General features: G+C 38.4%; 1 protein-coding gene across 1 annotated transcript in view; it reads left to right on the forward strand.

The window, feature by feature from the left end:
- Positions 1-2,974: 2,974 nt before the first annotated feature.
- CAPZA2 (capping actin protein of muscle Z-line subunit alpha 2) overlaps positions 2,975-19,031 on the forward strand; it is a 59,638-nt gene continuing 43,581 nt past the window's right edge. The window contains exon 1 of the mRNA XM_045495394.1: positions 2,975-3,358. Within this exon, the coding sequence (XP_045351350.1) occupies positions 2,990-3,358 (369 nt within the window). The 5' untranslated portion in view covers positions 2,975-2,989. The remainder of the gene's footprint in view (positions 3,359-19,031) is intronic.

Genomic DNA, 19,031 nt, shown 5'->3' on the forward strand with positions numbered 1-19,031 from the left:
TAAAATTAGTTCAGGACACAGAGCATAGCCACAGGAAAAAAGATTAAGAAGCACACAAGGAACTTAACAACAAACACTACAAAATGAAGAATTAAAAAAAAAATCAGGTTCTGGGGGTGCCCGGGTGGCTCAGTCAGTTAAGCATCAGACTTCAGCTCAGGCCATAATCTCACAGTTTGTGAGTTCAAGACCCACATCAGGCTCTGTGCTGTCAGTGTGGAGCCTGCTTCAGATCCTCTGTCCTCCTCTCTCTCTGTCCCTCCTATGCTTGCACACACTCTCTCTCCTTCTCAAAAATAAATAAATAAATATCTTTAAAAATATTGTATAAAAAATTTTTAAAAATCACGTTCTGGTTCAGTTAATTTCGAAGGCAAAGATTACACCACTAGTAAGTAGAATAAAGGTGAGCTTAGAAACAGTCAGAAGAGGATAGAAATTCTTACTAGGTAGAATAGTGTGGGGAAGGAATTTTTTGTTTCTTTTCTCTTCATCATAAAATAACTGATTATCAAGAATACTAGTATATTTCGGGGCGCCTGGGTGGCTCAGTCGGTTAAACCTCCGACTTTGGCTCAGGTCATGATCTCATGGTCTGTGAGTTCGAGCCCCGTGTCCGGCTCTGTGCTGACAGCTCAAAGCCTGGAGCCTGTTTCAGAGTCTTTGTCTCCCTCTCTCTGACCCTCCCCCATTCATGCTCTGTCTCCCTCTGTCTCAAAAACAAGTAAACATTAAGAAAAAAAATTTTTTTTAAATACTAGTATATTTCTACTTGCAGTCATATAGTGGTTACTCCATATTTATACCTATTTTGTGTGACAGTTTGATATCTTCCCAGAATTCTTAGGGTACATGAATTCTATAATGTCTTTTAGCTGTATTAAGAGTATTGGGAGATTTTTGAAAGGGTTATCAGAAATTATACATAACTACTGGTTGTGTCACTATGGAAGCCATATATAAAGTATCACCAGGGTTATGAAGATAGTCTGACTCAAATTATTGCACAGCATTACCAAATTTGGGTGAGGTTTCTAGAGGAAGGGAGCAGCTGATTAGTGAAGCAATCATCTACTGAGTACCCACTGTGTACACATTAATATAGGTGTTGCTAAGTAAACAGAAACAAAAAAAAAAAAAAAAAAGAGGGGAAAACAAAACAAAACAAAACCAGAAGTAGAGTTGATGCAGCAAGTGGTGGTGACTAAAACCGAAGGAATGGAAGAGTAATCAATCGCCTTCATTAAGTTTTGTTTGGTAGAGAGTGCCTAGGCTTTAGAGAGGAAGAAAGAAAGCAAGTGGAAACAGCATTGGATACAGAATAAGATGCCTGGGTTCTAATATCAGTTTAGTCACTTAGGTGCAAACTTGAAAAATTATTTAGCCTCAGTTTTTTTTCTCCTGTAAAATGGGTATAATAATGCTGACTAATACCTTACTTCATGAGATTGCAGTGAGAAATACATGAAGCAATGACCTGTACACTGTAAAAGAGTGAACATGCTATTTATTTACATCCAGTGAGGTCCCTGGCCAAACGGTGCAGTTTTTTTCTCTATCATGTCTTCTCTGCACCATTTATCCTCAACAGCACACCTGCTTTTTCTGCATGTGTCAGCAAGCATCCCCTTCCTGTTCTCTCTGAATGGACTATGAGCTTTTCAGTAGCACGGTTTTTGTTTTCCATCCACAAGAAACAATGATTTGCATCTAGGAACACGCAGTAAATTACTTAATAACAGTATTTTATGTATGTGTCATGATTTGAACTTGTTAAGGTACTTTCAGACGTGTTATTTACACCTTGCAGTTGTCAGATTCATCTTGCTAGATATGTTTCTGACGCCACGTCACTGTTCAACAGTTGTCAACAACTTCTCATTTTCTACTGAATGAAATTTTTTTAAATTTTTTTTTATGTTTATTTTTGAGACAGAGAGAGACAGAGCATGAATGGGGGAGGGGCAGAGAGAGAGGGGGACACAGAATCGGAAGCAGGCTCCAGGCTCTGAGCCGTCAGCCCAGAGCCCGACTCGGGGCTCGAACTCACGGACCGTGAGATCGTGACCTGAGCTGAAGTCGGACGCTTAACCGACTGAGCCACCCAGGCGCCCCTGAAATTTTAAAAAGTATTTTTAAAATCGAGAGATAATTAAAATATAACATTGATTTAGTTTTAGGTGTACAACAGAATGATTAAAGTCCTAACTCCTGTCTATATTCTAAAACCTTGCTAACAAGTGTGGTCTCCAAACCAGCAGCATTGGCATCACCTGGGATCTTGTTGGAAATGCAGAGTCTCCAGCCCCAATGGACCTACTGAATCAGTAACTGCATTTTAACAAAATTCCGAGCCAATTCATATATACAGCTTTTACTATAACTCCACTGTCTTTCTAAACTTGAAGTGGTCACAAGTGAGGTTCCCAGATTTTTCAAATAAAAGTAATAGATTCCGAATACAATTTGAAAACAATGAATACTTTTTTAATATAGCTCAAATGCTTCATGGGGCATACTTATGCTTAAAATATATATTTATTGTTTATCTGAAATTCAAATTTTACTGGGTTCTCTGTATTTAATCTAGCAATTAAATTCAAAAGAGTAGGATCTATGTCTAACATAACTTTGTATTCCCCTGCAATAGTACAGTGCTTTCCCTAACTGCTCAATGTTTAAGGAATAGACACTGAGCCTCTTGAGAACAGGGGTTTCTCTAGATTTTATTTAATGTTGTATATTCCCAGGGACTAACATAGTACCCGCCACACAATAAAGAACCAATAAATATTTCTTAAATGAATACATGGATATATCAAGAACAATGTTCTAATTATGGGCTGGGTTATGTGTACATATTTCCATAAAAACAGTATTTTTCTGGTAATTTTTAAAAAGATTGTTTAAAAAGCTTCTATTCGTACACTTTATCACATTTGAGCTAGCACAGTTGAGGGCTTGATGGGAACACAATCAAGGGCTCAGAATGTACTCGTCGCAGACTGGGTCCATATGGTCACTAGTGGAGAAAGGATCCTATACTCATGATGCTGACAAGCCTGCAGCAGGCGGCGGTAGGCGACTCCTCCTCCCTCCCAGGCCTTCCAGCCTCCTGCGCACGCGCACAGCCTCGTGCAGACCCCCGCGGGCCGGCTGGAGAGAGGCGGGGCTCCGGGGCGCGTGCGCGGCGACCTGGGCTGCGGGCCCCTCCCTTGGCGGAGGCGCGCGGCGCGGAGGACCGCACGGAAAGGGGGAAGTCAGGTGGCCGCTGCCGCCGCCGCCGCCGCCGCTGCCGCGGTTTGTCGCCAGAAGGAAAATGGCGGATCTGGAGGAGCAGTTGTCTGATGAGGAGAAGGTAAGTGCCGCGGAGGTGGCGGAGTCCGTCACTGGGGAGTCAGTAGAACCCTAGCGTGTCAGCCCGGATTCTGGCCGCCGGGGAAGGGCATTGGTTTGTGCCCTCGGCTGCCCTTCCTCCTCCTCTCCTCGCTGCACCCTAGTGCCTGCCCCTGTCAGTCACCCGAGGCCCCGCGCGGGGGCAGGTCTCTGGCAGGCCTGCTCGCTCCGCTCCGCTCCTTGTAGGGTGTGTGCTCCGAAAATAGGAAGTAGGAGCCGGGCGGCGGCGCCTGGCGCGGAGGCGGGGGGCGCGGGGGGCGCAGAGGGCGCAGAGGGCGGCGGCCGCTGGGAACCCTCTCGTTCCTCCTCGGTCGCGGGGCCCTGCGCGGGGTCTGGGGACTGCAGACGGGTTCGTGTCCCGGCCTGGGAGCGGCCCAAGGGCGGTGCTTGCCCGATGGCCTGGCCGAAGACTGTAGCCCGGGTGAGGGGTAAAGGAAAAAAATCGCTTAGGAAGAAGACCTTCGCTTCTCCCTTCTACTCCCTCCTCCCAGAAACAAAATGCTTCCTTTTCTGGTTCTCTACGCTTTTTTTTCCTTTCCCCGTGGAAGTCTCCCTCCCCCTCTCCTTTTTTTTCCCCCCTTTTCTTTTTTCGGCTTTAGCATTAGGCTTGCAGCTTCCGTGTTCCCTGAAAGGCAGCGGAGTGGTTCACAAAAAGACCCCCTCCCCATGGTTGTTTTCTGCCCCGGTTGGCACTAGCCTCTCTGGGGGCGATTTGGTGGCGCTCCACCGTCCTGCTAGGACTTCTGAAGAGGGGAGATTGTGCAGCTCCTTTTGCTTTATCTTAGATGCTATGACAACATTGGAACCAGATGAACGATTTAAATTCTCAGGCATTTAAAATAAGAAATCTGATCATTGAAATAGTCTCTCTTGTTCGCCGTTTCCTTTGGCTACTGTGAAGGCCCATTCCCTGGTGAAGAGGGGGGGGCCCTACTAATTTTGAGTATTTTTCTGGGAAGGGCTTGGACGTTTCTCAAACTCAGAAGTGACTGACATAACCTGTGAATACAGTTTTCCAAGTGTCCACTCTTAATTTCAGTGTTCTTTTTTTTTTTTTTTTTTAACTTCCCGAAGCAGAACCGCGGTGTATGAAACACACACACCTCATGATGTTTAAGAAATCCTCATGTAAACCTAAGGATGTTTTCAGTTGGAACTCCCTGCCCCAAGTGTTTTTATATCCTGTAATATAAACTTGCACCGAAATGTCATGTTCTGTCTCCTTCCCGATGTGAATATGCAGAAGTCGGCCTCATCTTCAATTTCGGAAGTCTTTTTCTTTCTCTTGTGTTCTTTGGTGAAAGTGATAATAAAAGGACAAGATGGGGAGAACCAAGCAGATCCCTGTATACATAAAAGTTGCTGTGCCATATTCACATGTGTTACATTGGTAAATAACATTGGTAATAAGAGTTGTCATCTGAAAATTTATGCAACCGGGCACACACATATTAAAGTGCTGAAAAGTTTTTAAAGGAATTCTCATGTTTTTATTCTACCGTTCTTAAGTACTGATTAGTAGTTCAAGTGGCTAGAATCTGGCTGAGGACTGAGTATTCAGTGTGGGAGTTAATATAGTCCTGTCATGTGTTGTAAAGGCCTAAAATAGCAAAGTTTTTTCAAAATGAGATGACAAGGTTCCTCATTATCTGGGCATTCTCAGGGCACTAAGCTCCATAAAGGCGGAGGGGTAGGGTGTCTTATTCTCCAGTCTGCAACACAATGGTTTAAGAGTAAATGAATGAAAATTCTAATTTGATGTTTTTGTTTTTATTTTGAGTTTTGTAAGATTATTCTGTAGATATTTTCATATAGATTTCATTGATATATTTAGTGATTAAGAAGACAGCTGACCAAACTTCTGGGTTAAATTCAAGTAACTAGTTAAGTGAAATTCTAACACTTTTGTCACTTCAGTTATCTAAATGTTTTTTTAATCTTTTGGGAGTAGGATAGCTGGGTATAGAATCAGAAGTAGAATTTTAAAAGGTGGTATTTTTAAACTAATATTTAAATCGTGTTACTTTTTCTGCCACCTTGTTTGTAATTTTCAAAAATAAGCTTTTAAAATTTTTAGGTTGTTGGAATTTCCATTATTGATTGCAGATCTGAAGAAGGCAAGCTATTAACTTACATAGTACTCATACTTTGTATATGCAGGGCTCAGTTAGACGCTAGATTCATTAATTTGTTGTAAGTTTGAGGTAGGTTTTATTGATACCATTTCATGTAATACCGTTTTACAGATATGTCAGAAGCTTTAAGTAATTCTCCCAAGGACACCTAAGTAAAAAGTGACAGAGGTGGTATTTAAACCTGTTTGTCTGAAACCAAAGTTGATGCTCTTGTGGCATTATATTTCCTTAGTAAATGATGATAGGACCCTCTTCTGGGTTTATTTTTGTGTTTAATTTGTTGATGGCTAATGTTGAAAAAACAAACATAGTTCTTTTTGTTTGTAATAAAAATTGTAAATACCAAACATTAAATAATGTTGGGTTCTAAATTTAAGTTGTGTTTGATCATTTTAGAGCAAAGTTTATTACTGTTTAACACGTTTAAAAATTTTACGCTACTGGTATAATTTCATATCTGGTAGGAAGCATTTTAGAAATTAATCTAGAATAACATCTTTGCTTTTTAAAATCATGTACAATTGCTTTGTGAGGATACCACTATGAAATTTAATCTTTCACCTTTGGCCACTGGGTTAATAGGGAATAAAATTATCTGAAGAAGCACAGTGAAATTCTTTTAAAGTTTCATTTGTTGTAGTGTATCTGACTGATCTTTTTTCATAGTTTAGAAACTCTAGGCCAAAAATAATTCATGTTTTCCACTTCTGGGGTCAGCTGCATTGTACAGCAAAGCATTTTTGTGAATTTGAAATTATATGAAATTATGGTATAAGGCTCAAAGCAGGAGAATTTTTCGCTTCACACCCCTCTGTACAGTGGGAAGTCACTCCTAAGCTCCAGAAGGAAGACAGTTATTTGTTGGAAAGGATCCGGCTCCCCCCCACCCCCACCCCATCTTCCACCTGGCATAATCCCTCTCACCTTTCCCCAGTGATTAGTGGTCCATTTCCATAGTTGCAACTTTTATATCTTTGTAAATGTGTCTTGAGTATGTAGCTCGGCCCTAACTTCTCTTCTGAGCACTGGTCACACATTTTTATTGTTGGTCCTTTTTACAGGAGATAGTTAATAAGATATGTTTAAATGGAACCTTCCTACAAGTAAATACATGAAGTCCCCTCCCCTTTCCCCCTACACAAAGTGGGGCAGAAATCTATCTCCTCTTACTCGTTTTTCTCTTTCTCTATTCCCATTATTCTGGTCATCCAGGTTTTTAACTTCAGCTTTAACTTTTGTCTCCTTGAGCTCTGTACCTTACAATCTGTTTCCGAATCTTGTCACTTCTATCATCAAAATGTTTCTTACGCTTAAAAGGTAATTCATTGATATTAATATTTAGTTTATTACTTCTCAGTTGACCAGACTATTAACTGTTGTTACTTATGTTATTAACTACTCTTGTTTAGTATTAAAATTTTACTGTATGAACAGAATGCAAATTGATTGTAGCTGCTCTGTGACTACACAGTTAAGGAAATAAAGAAATAGAGGCAGGGGAAGAAAAGTAGGGTTAGAAGAATGTCATAGCTGGTCTTTACCTTCTGTTGTATTTGCCACTGATAGGCTTTTATTGTAAACTTTCTAGACTAATGCCTCCAACTTCTTGTATCCAAGCCATGTTTTAATATGTTTATATATTCCCAAACTTTTAGTTGCTGAATCCTCCATTGCCTTTACTAGGAAGCTCAACTCTTAAAAATGATATTCATGGTTTTGTGTTCCATTCTAACCTAAATAGGTCTGACTCTAATATATGTACTGTTATTTAATCATACTGTGAATTCATAGACCTACGTGTTAGTCCATGTCTAGCACCTTGGGTAAATTATTTAGCCTCTCAGCCTCAGTTTCCTCTAAAATGTGAGGATAAGTGTAAATGGTACCTGGCATGTAGTAAACACACAATACATTATAGTTATTTTTATCTGCAGATGACTTCTTATCCACTTTGAGTGTTGGTACTGCTCCCTGATCTGTCCTTTTTTTTTTTTCTTTTTTTGAAAGATGAAAATCTTACTCATTCCTCAAGATTTATCTCATATCACATGACTGGTTTAATAACTCTTCTGAACTCTGTATCATTAGTATTAAATACAATTTTGCATAACAGTTATGTGCTTAACTGTCTTTTTCCTCTTGTTCTGGAATTCCTAAGTACAGAAATAATATTCTTAGCATCTGTCATTATGCTGCATGTGGTGAGTAGAAGGGTTCAGTGAGTGAATGAAAGAGGAATTGTGAATTCACAAAGTTAAAACAGTTTTATCAGAAGTAGAAGTAACATATAGAGTCAAGTTTTTGAGGGAAAATTTAGGGTACGTGAATTTTTCATTTCTAAATAATGCTATAGATTTTAAAGATTTAGATAATCAAATGAAATTCTTGGTGCTCCTTAAGGTACAGGTACAGCTCCATACTGGCTATGGTTTAAATCATTCACACATGCTAAATATTCTTTATAAGTAGTTTATATAGTTCTCCCTCACTATATAATCATAATTTGGTTTCACAAGTTTTGTTAGGGGGCCCCTGGGTGGCTCAGTCGGTTAAACGTCCAACTTCGGCCCAGGTCAGGATCTTAAAGTTTGTGGGTTCAAGCCCCGCGTCGGGCTATGTGCTGACAGCTCGGAGCCTGGAGCCTGCCTCGGATTCTGTGTCTCTCCATCTCTCGGCCCCTCCCCTGCTCATGCTCTGTGTCTCTCTGTCTCTCAATAATAAATAAACATTAAAAAAATTTTTTTTTAAGTTTTGTTTGTATTTGAAAGCAATGTAAGTTGCAATCATAATTAATGTAAAATTTACAGTGTTCTTATTAACCAGAAAGTAAACTAAACCAGTAAGCTATTAATGTAGAAAATATTCATTCCTAATTTCATTCTGTAGACGAATGATTCTGTCATTGCATGAACAGAATGTAAAACTTCCTATAGCAAGCAGAAACTTTATAGCTGCTGTATCATTAGTGGAGTTTTTTAGACTTTGCACATTAAAACAAGTTGGTAGTACTTTTTTCAGTGCTTTTGGGAGCCATTTCTACATAAAATAAGGGTAGTTAGATACACAGAACGTTGTGTCTTAGTGTAAAAACATGGGATGTAAAAACAGAGCAGAGAGTGCAAAGTAATGTTTAAAGTTGAAAAGCATGACTGGAAAACTTGACCTATCGTTCTGTGCTCTGACCTAAAAGCCTGATTGCCTGAAGCAGTAACTTATTGCAAAAGATTTGTGCATGTCAGAAAAAAAACTAGGGGTTCCATAAAACCATCTATAGTTGTCAAAAAAGGAGAATTTCACAAATTTTGTTTTGAAGGTTAAATGTACTCTCTTTACATTCTTTCTCTTACAGCATTTATTTAAGCATTTCACTTTGAACCTAATGTCTGAGAACTTTCCTTACACATTTTAGTTCATAATGTTTGTATTGACTGTGAATGGAAATAATTTTTGAAAACTGCCTCCACGTTTATTCATTTACCAAATATACCATACTTCATTGATTCCAGTACTCAATTTTCCATATTTTAAATATGCCTGGATGCCTCAGTTGGTTGAGCGTTCAAACTCTTGATTTCGGCTCAGGTTGTGATCTTGCAGTCATGGGATTGAGCCCTGTGTCATGCTGAGTGTGCAGGCTACTTAAGATCCTGTCTCTCTTCCTTTGCCCCTCTCTTCCACTTGGGTGTGTGATTCTCTCTCTCTCTCAAAAAAAAAAAAAAAAAAAGAAAAGAAAAAAGAAATCTTGGGGAAGGGAGCTTTATATGGCATCTCCTTACACATTCTATTTAATATGTCTAATGTGGATCAGCAGCAGAAGGGCCCTGCCCAGTGAAGGCATGTAGAGTTTCAGGCTGTTGGAGGATTTCAGTGTAAACTTGGGCTTTTTGATGTGGTATGTATATATAATGGAATATTATTCAGCCATGAGCAAGAATAATATCTTGCCATTTATGACAACATAGAAGGACCTTGAGCACATTATGCTAAGTGAGATAAGTCAAAGAAAGACAAGTACTGTACGATATCCCTTAAAATGTGAAATATAAAAAAGTCGAGCCTGTTTTTAATTAAACTTTTAATTAAAAGACTGATAGTGTTTAAGAGTACAAACTTGTAATGAGTTGTAAATAAGCCATAGAGATGTGATATACAGTATAGTGAATATAGACAATAATATATAAAGTGTGTATAATATAAAATAGTAATGATAAATATTGCTTCAATGGCAGTCATTAAGAATATATAAATGTATCAAAGTAACATGCTGTGCACTTTTTTTTTTTAAGTTTATAGCAAGAGCGTGAGAGGGGGTGGGGGCAGAGAGAGAGGGTGAGAGAGAATCCCAGGCAGGCTCTGTGCTGTCAGCGCAGAGGCCCGTGTGGGGCTCAATCTCACGACTGTGAGATCATGACCTGAGCTGAAATCAAGAGTTGGATGCTTAACCATCTGCGCCACCCAGGCACCCCGTCATGCTGTACACTTCATGTTTACAGTATGTAGCATGTCATACTTATAAGAAAATAGATACTAAAAAAACCCCACAAATTTTAGACTTTTTCCCCCACCGTCCTGGTCCTGGCAGCAGTGGGAAGGAAATGTGAATAGCACACTGATTTTTAAAGTTGCCCCTCCCTCACCACACATGCACTTAGAGATCGATCATTACACTACTCAGGTTTTAGTTAACTAAAGCAAGTTATATCTATAAACCTAATTTCAGAGGGGTCAGGGGAGTAAAAGAGAATTGTAGCATTTGTGACTAGCAGTAATGACACCATGTATTAGGTTTCAGACTCACTGAAGTTTGGTGATTTGATCACCTGTTTGGTAGATGAAAGATTATAGATTCAAAGATAAATTATACACACACACACACACACACACACACACACACATATGGATGTATACATAGTATAGCATCAAAAAGTAATAAGTTCATGGAAATTCAGAAGACAGAAAAATTACTTCTGCCTAGGAGGATGGTAGACATCAGTTGGGGGGGTGCAGGCTCATGCCTCAGTGCACAACAAAGGAAGTAAAAATAGGAAACTGGGAATGAACAGAGTATGAGTTATATTAGGTACTTTGCAAGTTAAGAGATGCAAAGATGAACTGTGCTACTGAATAGCACAGGGTTTTCTCAGCCTCAGCATTATTGACACTTGGGGTCAGAAAACATTGCAAGGGCTGTCCTATGCACTGTAAGATGTTTAATAGCATCCTTGGCTCACATGGTGCCAATAACATCTCCCTCCCCTCCCCCGGCATGATAATCAGATTGTTCTCTATAGGACAAAATTGTCCCTGGTTGAGCACCTTGGCTCTAGACATACTATAGGAGCTAGTAAGAACAGTGGGAACTTGAGTTAAGTGTTAAGACATGACTTAAAGTAGTTTCACAAAACATGAAGAAAAAAAACATTGCTAACAGATTTCAGAGTTGGAATCAACAGGACTTGGTGAGTGAATGTAGTGGAAATGGGAGAATCAGGGATAACTGAATGTTAAAATCTGGATAACTAGGAAGTGGTACCACCATTAACTAGGGAACTCAGGAAGAGGATGGACAGCTGGGAGGAGTAATGGTGAGTTTGACTCAGGTTATACTGAAATGCTAGCAGAATGTCTGTTTGAACATGCCTAGAAGATAGGGAAACAGAAATGGAACTTGGAAAAAACAGTCCCAGATATTTTATACAGATTTGGAAATTTCTCTTTTGTGGTCACAAGATGGAATAAAACTGTTAAAAGAACAAGCTTAGACATAGCAAAGAGGAGAGGTCAGAGAGCATATGCTTTTGCATATACACTTATTTAGAAAATATATAATAAGGAGAGAAACAAAAAGGTGAGGGATGATCCTTGAAGTAGAAATCTGTGTTGTAGTACAGAGTAGGTGCTAATGTCACAGAACTTGAAGAGAATTTCTAGAAGGAGCAATAACAGCGTTTCAGAGATTAAGAAGGAATATAGGTTTGAGAAAAGCCTTTATAAAATTTAAGATAAAGGGATGAGAAACATTTTATCTATGGTATGTCACTATCTATACTACATTAATCTCTCAGTTGTCAGAGTAATTTTGTTGTTATACCCGTTTTATAGGGGGAAAACTAGCACAGATAAGGCTCTTTAAGCAGTGGACTAGAGATCACTGGTGGCCTTTTTTTTTTTTTAAGTTTTTATTTAAATTCCAGTTAGTTAACGTACAGTGTAATATTAGTTTCAGGTATACACTGTAGTGGTTCAACACTCCCATACATCATCCAGTGCTCATCACAACATATGCATTCCTTAATCCCCATCATCTATTTCACCCATCCCCCCTGCCCACCTCCCTTCTGGTAACCATGAGTTAGTTCTCTATAGTTAAGAATCTGTTTCTTGGTTTGCCCCTTTCTCGCTCGCTCTCTCTCTCTCTTTCCCTTTGCTCATTTGTTTTGTTTCTTAAATTCCACATATAAGTGAAATCATGTGATATTTGGCTTTCTCTGGCTAACTACTTTGCTTAGCATAATACTTTCTAGCTCTATGTCCTTGCAATGGCAGTATTTCATTCTTTTTTATGCTTGGGTAATATTCCATTTATATATTTGCCACATCTGTATCAGTATGCATTCCCACCAACAATGCCAGAAGGTTCCTCTTTCTCCACATCCTTGCCAACACCTGTCATTTCTTGTGTTCTTGATTTTAGCCATTCTGACAGGTGTGAGGTGATACCTCATTGTAGTTTTGATTTGCATTTCCCTAATGATGAGTGATATTGAGCATCTTTTCATGCATCTGTTGGCCCCCTGTATGTCTTCTTTGGAAAAATGTCTGTTCATGTCTTCTGACCATTTTTAATTTGGATTCATTTTTGAGATGTTGAGTTTTAAAAGTTCTTTATTTTGATACTAGCCTTTTATCAGGTATGTTATTTGTAAATATCATCTCCCATTTCATAGGTTGCCATTTATTTATTTATTTATTTATTTATTTATTTATTTATTTATTTATTTATTTATTTTTAAGTGGGCTTCATACCCAGCGCAGAGCCCAGTATGGGGCTTGAATTCACAACCCTGCGATCAAGACCTGAGCTGAGGTCAAGAGTTGGCTATTTAACCAACTGAGCCACCCAGGTGCCCCTTGTAGGTTGCCTTTTAATTTTGTGGATTGTTTCCTATACTGTGTAGAGGCTTTTTATGTTGCTATATTCCCAAAAGTTTGTCTTTTGCTTTTGTTTCCCTTTCCTCAGGAGTCCTATCTAGAAAGAAGTTGCTACAACCAATATCAAAGAAGTTACTGCTGACGTTTTCTTGTAGGATTTTTATGGTTTCCTGTCTCACATTTAGGTTTCTCATACATTTTGAGTTTATTTTCATGTATGGTTAAAAGAAAGTGGTCCAGTTTCATTCTTTTGCATGTTGCTGTCCAGTTTTCCCAAAACCATTTGTTGAAGAGACTTTTTCCCTCTTTCTTGCTTTGTCAAAGATTAATTGACCGTAATTGTGGGTTCATTTGTGAGTTTTCTATTCTGTCCTATTGATCTGTGTGTCTGTTTTTGTTCCAGTACCATACTGTTTTGATTACTGCAGTTTTGCAATATAACTTGAAGTCCAGAATTGTGATGCCTTCAGCTTTTTTTTTTTTTTTTTTTTTTTTTTTCAAGATTGCTTTGACTATTCGGGGTCAGTTGTGGTTCCAAACAAATTTTAAGATTGTTTGCTCTAGCTCTGTGAAAAATGCTATTCGTATTTTGATAGGGGTTGCATTAAATGTGTAGATTGCTTTGGGTAGTATAGACATTTTAACAGTATTCTTCCAATCCATGAGCATGGGATGTCTTTCCATTTCTTCCAGTTTCTGTCATCAGTGTTTTATGGTTTTCAGAGTACAGGTCTTTCACCTCTTTGGTTAGGTTTATTTCTAGGTATCTTAATTGTTTTGGGTGCAGTTGTAAATGGGATTGATTCCTTGCTTTCTCTCTGCTGCTTCATTATTGGCATATAGAAATGCAACAAATTTCTGTACTTTGATTTTGTGTCCTGAAACTTTACTGAATTCATTTAACAGTTCTGGCAGTTTTTTGATGGAGTCTTTTGGGTTTTCTGTATAGTGTATCATGTCATTTGTGACCAGTGAAAGTTTTACTTCTTCCTTACCAACTTGGATGCTTTCTATTTCTTTCTGTCTGATGGCTAGGACTTCCAGTACTATGTTAAATGAAAGTGGTAAGAGTGGACATCCCTATCTTGTTCATGACCATAGAAGAAAGGCTGTCAGTTTGTCCCCTTTGAGGATGATATTAGCTGTGGGTTTTTCATAGATGGCCTTTATTATGTTGAGGTGTGTTTCCTCTAAACCTACTTGTTCAGGTTTTTTATTATGAATGGAAGTTGTGCTTTGTCAGATGCTTTTTCTGTAGCTATTGAAATGATCATATGGTTCTTATCCTTTCTTCTAATATGATATATCACATTAATTGATTTGCAAATATTGAGCCATCCTTGCTTCCCAGGAATAAATCCCACTTGATTGTGGTGAATGATTTTTTTTTAATGCATTGTTGGATTTGGTTTGCTAGTATTTTGCTAGCATCTATGTTCATCAGAGATATTGGTCTGTAGCTCTCTTTCTTTGTGGTGTCTTCATCTGGTTTTGGTATCAGGGTAATGCTGGCCTCATGGAAAGAATTTGGAAATTTTCCATCATTTTCTATTTTATATAGAATAGTTTGAGAAGAATAGGTATAAACTCTTTAAATGTTTGGTAGAATTCACCTGTGAAGCCATCTGGTCCTGAAATTTTGTGTGTTAGGAGTTTTTGATTACTTATTCAGTTTCGTTGTTGGTTATCGGTCTGTTCAAGTTTTCTATTTCTTCCTGTTTCAGTTTTGTTAATTTGTATGTTTGTAGGAATTTATTCATTTCTTCTGTCCAGTTTGTTGGCATAATCTTATATAAGTGTTTGTATTTCTGTGATGTTGGTTATTTCTCCTCTCTCATTTGTGATTTACCTATTTCGGTCCTTTCTCTTTTTGATAAGTTTGGCAAGAGGTTTATCAATTTTATTTTTTCAAAGAACCAGCTCTTGATTTCATTGCTCTGTTCTATTGTGTTTTTTTGTTTGTTTGTTTTGTTTTGTTTTAGTTTTCTCTATCATTTATTTCTGCTCTAATCTTTATTATTTCCTTCCACTGGTTGCCTTTAAGAGAGCAATTTTATTAGAGCCCTGCAGCAGGGAGCAGGTAGAGAAAAGCCAGATTACCCAAGTCTAAAAGGTGTGTATATGCTTTCCTTCTTCCAGAAATGGTCTTTCGTTCATGTCTTGCATTGTAAACAATCCTTCAGTAACCAGACCAAAAACTTCCCTCATGACTTTTGTATCCTGGCCTATCTATGCTCCCTTAGAAATTTGTATATACCTTTGTTATAACATTTACCAATTTTTTAAATAGATTTACCCGATTTTCCTAATTCCTTTGTTCTTCAAGGGCAGGCCTTGTGTCTTATTAATCTTTGTAATTCCAGTAGAGTGCCTGGCATACATTAGATCATTGGTTTTCAACTCTAGCTGCACATTAGAATCAATTGGAGAGTTTATAAACAAACTTGGATGCACAAGCTTCACTTACAGGTGAGGCCTCGAGCCTTTGTACCCTTGTAAAACAAACAAAAAAAAGCTTCCCAGATGATTTGAATGTGCCATGGGGTTGAATGTCACTGTATTAGATGCTCCATAAATGTTAACTAAAGAAAGGTAAGAAGTGGCAACAATAAGTATAAACTATTTTTGAAAAAATATGATAGTGAAACAAAAGAGAAAGGATAGGCATTACTACTTCATTTTTTCCTACTATTTAATTTAGGAATATTTTTTTTAAGATAGAAAAAATTTAGGAATGTTCATGGACTATGGGGGATGATTCAGAGGAGATAAAGAAATTGAAAATTTAAGATAAGTAATAGTTTATACATAACTTCTTTTTCAGTTAACGATAATGCCTACTTTGGACTCATGGGTTTTTTAGTATTTTATTTTATTTTATTTTATTTTATTTTATTTTATTTTATTTTATTTTTATTTTAAGGTTTATTTATTTATTTTGAGAGAGAGAGAGAGAGGGAGAAAGAATCCCAAGCAGGCTCCATGCTGTCTGCGCAGAGCCTGATATGGGGCTCAAACTCATGAACTGTGAGATCATCACCTGAGCCAAAACCAAGAGTCAGACGCTTAACTGACTGATCCACCCAGGCACCCCATTTTGTAAATAAATGGTAAACACATGTTTAAAGAAAAATTGCTTTTAACTCAGTAGATGATCTAGTTTTAGATTGATAGGGACTCACTCAAAATGATAGTTATAAAGGAAAAAATTCTTGAGGAAAACTTGTCAAATTATCACTTTTAAGTATATTCAAAAAAAGGTTGGCTATAACACAGCCTACAATAGTGATCACTTCATCATAAACTATTTAAATATGATAGAGTTCAAAAAAGTGTTTTCTTTTTTTAAAAAAAAATTTTTTAATGTTTATTTTTGACAGGGGTGGGGTAGGGGCAGAGAGAGAGGGAGACACAGAATCTGAAGCAGGCTCCAGGCTCTGAGCTGCCAGCACAGAGCCCGACGCAGGGCTTGAACCCACAAACTGTGAGATTATGACTTGAGCTGAAGTCAGTCAGTCACTTAACCAACTGAATCACCCAGGTGCCCCCCCAAAAAAAGTGTTTTCTATTCTCATTTTACTCGTAATTCTCAAAAAGACATGGAAGTTTTTTACAGTTATAGGAAACAGTGTCAAGTAATTTTGTAGTTGAAATGGGAAAATGCCCATTAGTTCTTTTTAACTTTACTATTAGTCTCTAAGGCAGTGAACCTTTTTGGTATCACATTCCTTGAGAATCAGGCGAAACTTGATTCCTTGGATTCCTTTTTTCAGAAGAGAATATGTAAATTTTGCATATACAATGCCTTCTAGGGCAGTGGGTATAATAACTGGCCACCCATCAGGATCACCTGGGGAGATTTTGTGAAATACAGGCTTCCGGGTCTCAGTACTCTAGAGATGGATTCAGTAGATCTGGAATAGAACATGAGATCCTCTATTTTTTTCAAAAGCTTTCCAAGCAAATTTAACAGGCATCTAGACTTGGGAAATCTTAACTCCAATGTCTCCTGACTTGATCAGGGAAGAGATAACTATGTGGCATAATGTCCAACATATGGGAATTAAAGGGGATATTGGCAGGGTTCTCAGGTAAACTATAAGATGCCTCATTAAATTTTAATTTAAGATAAACAACAAATAATTTTTAGTGTAGATCTTTCCCATGCAGCTACTGTGCAGTACTGTTTGCTTCTAAATTTAATGGTAACAGATAGCTATTTGTGTGGTGTGTGTGTATATGTGCTTCCATGCACTTACATCGTCTGCTTTTTATACTTCCATCTCCTTCCCCCTGTTGCTCAAGTCTTTTTCAAAAATTTAAATTTGTTGTCAGCTTACTCTTAAAGCTGCTTTGCTGAGGACACATGGAGTTTATGTGCAGCTAGCCCTTCCCGCTTTGTTCTCCTTCCTGAAGAAGGTTTTCGGTCCTCTTCGGCAGTGTAGATATCAGATAAGATTGCACACTTCAATATTCTGTAGTCCAGGAAGCATAGGATGGTAAGGCACCGCTGCTTCATAGAATTGAGCCACAGGTAGTCATCTTTCTGGATACTGTGACTAATCTCTTTCCATCACTGTGGTGATGCTTGGCTTCTACACATAGTAGTCCAGTATGATGTGCAGATGCCACATAACTCATCAGTATTATTTGCTTTGCTTATCATCTGGCCTCTTTGTCAAATTGAAGAGTGTGTGGAGAAGCTGATTTCTGTCTGTAGGCTCAGAGTGTAGGCATGTTTTACACAATATAAAGGGCATCAACTCCCCTCCTGCCTGTAGCACCTGAGGAACGGTTTGTGGTAGGCAGCATCCCAGCATTAACGAAATACTTCTTTAACTGTCTGCAATCTGAGATAGCTCTGATCCTAAATGAGTACCTGCCAACATTCACAGAGAGAGAGTGGTGCCGGGTAGAAAGCAAGAGATAGTTTTCTATGAGTTTATCAAAATGAATCTTAGCTTTAGTCAGTGAAGAAGATGGTATTCTTTCCTTTCCTAGGTAAAGGATTTAGAGAATTCTCTCTTTTTTTTTTTTAAGTTTATTTATTTTTGAGAGAGAGAGAGAGAGCGAGCGAGCACGTGAGTGCCTGTGGGGGGTGGGGCAGAGAGAATTCCAAGCAGGCTTCATCCTATCAGTGCAAAGCCAAAATCATGGCTCAAACCTACCACCATGATATCATGGCCTGCGCTGAAATCAAGAGTGAGTCGCTTAACCTAGTGAGCCACCCAGTTGCTTCTTGGAGAATTCTCTTTAAGAATAGTGGAATCAACTTCCTTTGATACTGAAAGATAAATATCCTTGGGGCGCCTGGGTGGCTCAGTCGGTTAAGCGTCCGACTTTGGCTCAGGTCACGATCTCACGGTCCGTGAGTTTGAGCCCCGCGTCGGGCTCTGTGCTGACAGCTCAGAGCCTGGAGCCCATTTCAGATTCTGTGTCTCCCTCTCTCTCTGCCCCTCCCCTGTTCATGCTTTGTCTCTCTCTCTGTCTCAAAAATGAATAAATGTTAAAAAAAAATAAAAAAAAAAAGATGAATATCCTTGTTTTTCCCTTGTCTGAACAGTTTAATCATTTAAAACTGAATTCTGTCTACTTCAGACATTTGTGAGGATTCTGATCCAGAGAAGGTTGAACAGTCTCAAAAGAGTACCAGGTTGATGGGGTGCCTGGGTGGCTCAGTTGGGTAAGCATCCGACTTGGCTCAGGTCATGATCTCGCAGGTCATGATCTCACAGCTGTGCTGACAGCTCAGAGCCTGGAGTCTGCTTCACATTCTGTGTCTCCCTGTCTGTCTCTCTCTCTTTCTCAAAAATAAATAAATATTCAAAGCATAATAAAATAAAATAAATTTAAAAAAAAGAGTACCAGGTTGGCCTAGTGTTCATTTTTGAGAAAGTCCATTTGACTTTCAGGTCTTCTAATTTGCTTTATCAAAGAACATTTCTCCCTATTTAGTGAACTGATTTAATAAGGATACTAGCAAAGAGTTCTTCATAGGCCACGCAGTAAAAGAGTGGAGGAATATTACCTTAAAGTTATGTCAGAGTTTCTAATTCATCTTCCATTCCACTGGCCATATCCGCAAGACTTATCCCAATTACTTGATCACTCAGTAGAGTTGCAGAAGATGTTTAACCTACATCATTATTTTCAGCTTTCATCTATAAGTATATAGTTATTCTTAAATAAAAATTGAGTACTAAGAATTTTAGAGCTCTCTTTTCAAGACACTTGGTTAGCCCCTGAATTTCAGGACTTTATTTGTAAATTTTTTTGTTGCCTGTAACAGCACTTTGTTATCTGCAGCCTTTGTCAGGATGGCTCAGACGTTTTCCCTTCTTTTAATGT

This window comes from Leopardus geoffroyi, chromosome A2, assembly GCF_018350155.1.
Source record: "Leopardus geoffroyi isolate Oge1 chromosome A2, O.geoffroyi_Oge1_pat1.0, whole genome shotgun sequence".
Lineage (NCBI taxonomy): Eukaryota > Metazoa > Chordata > Mammalia > Carnivora > Felidae > Leopardus > Leopardus geoffroyi.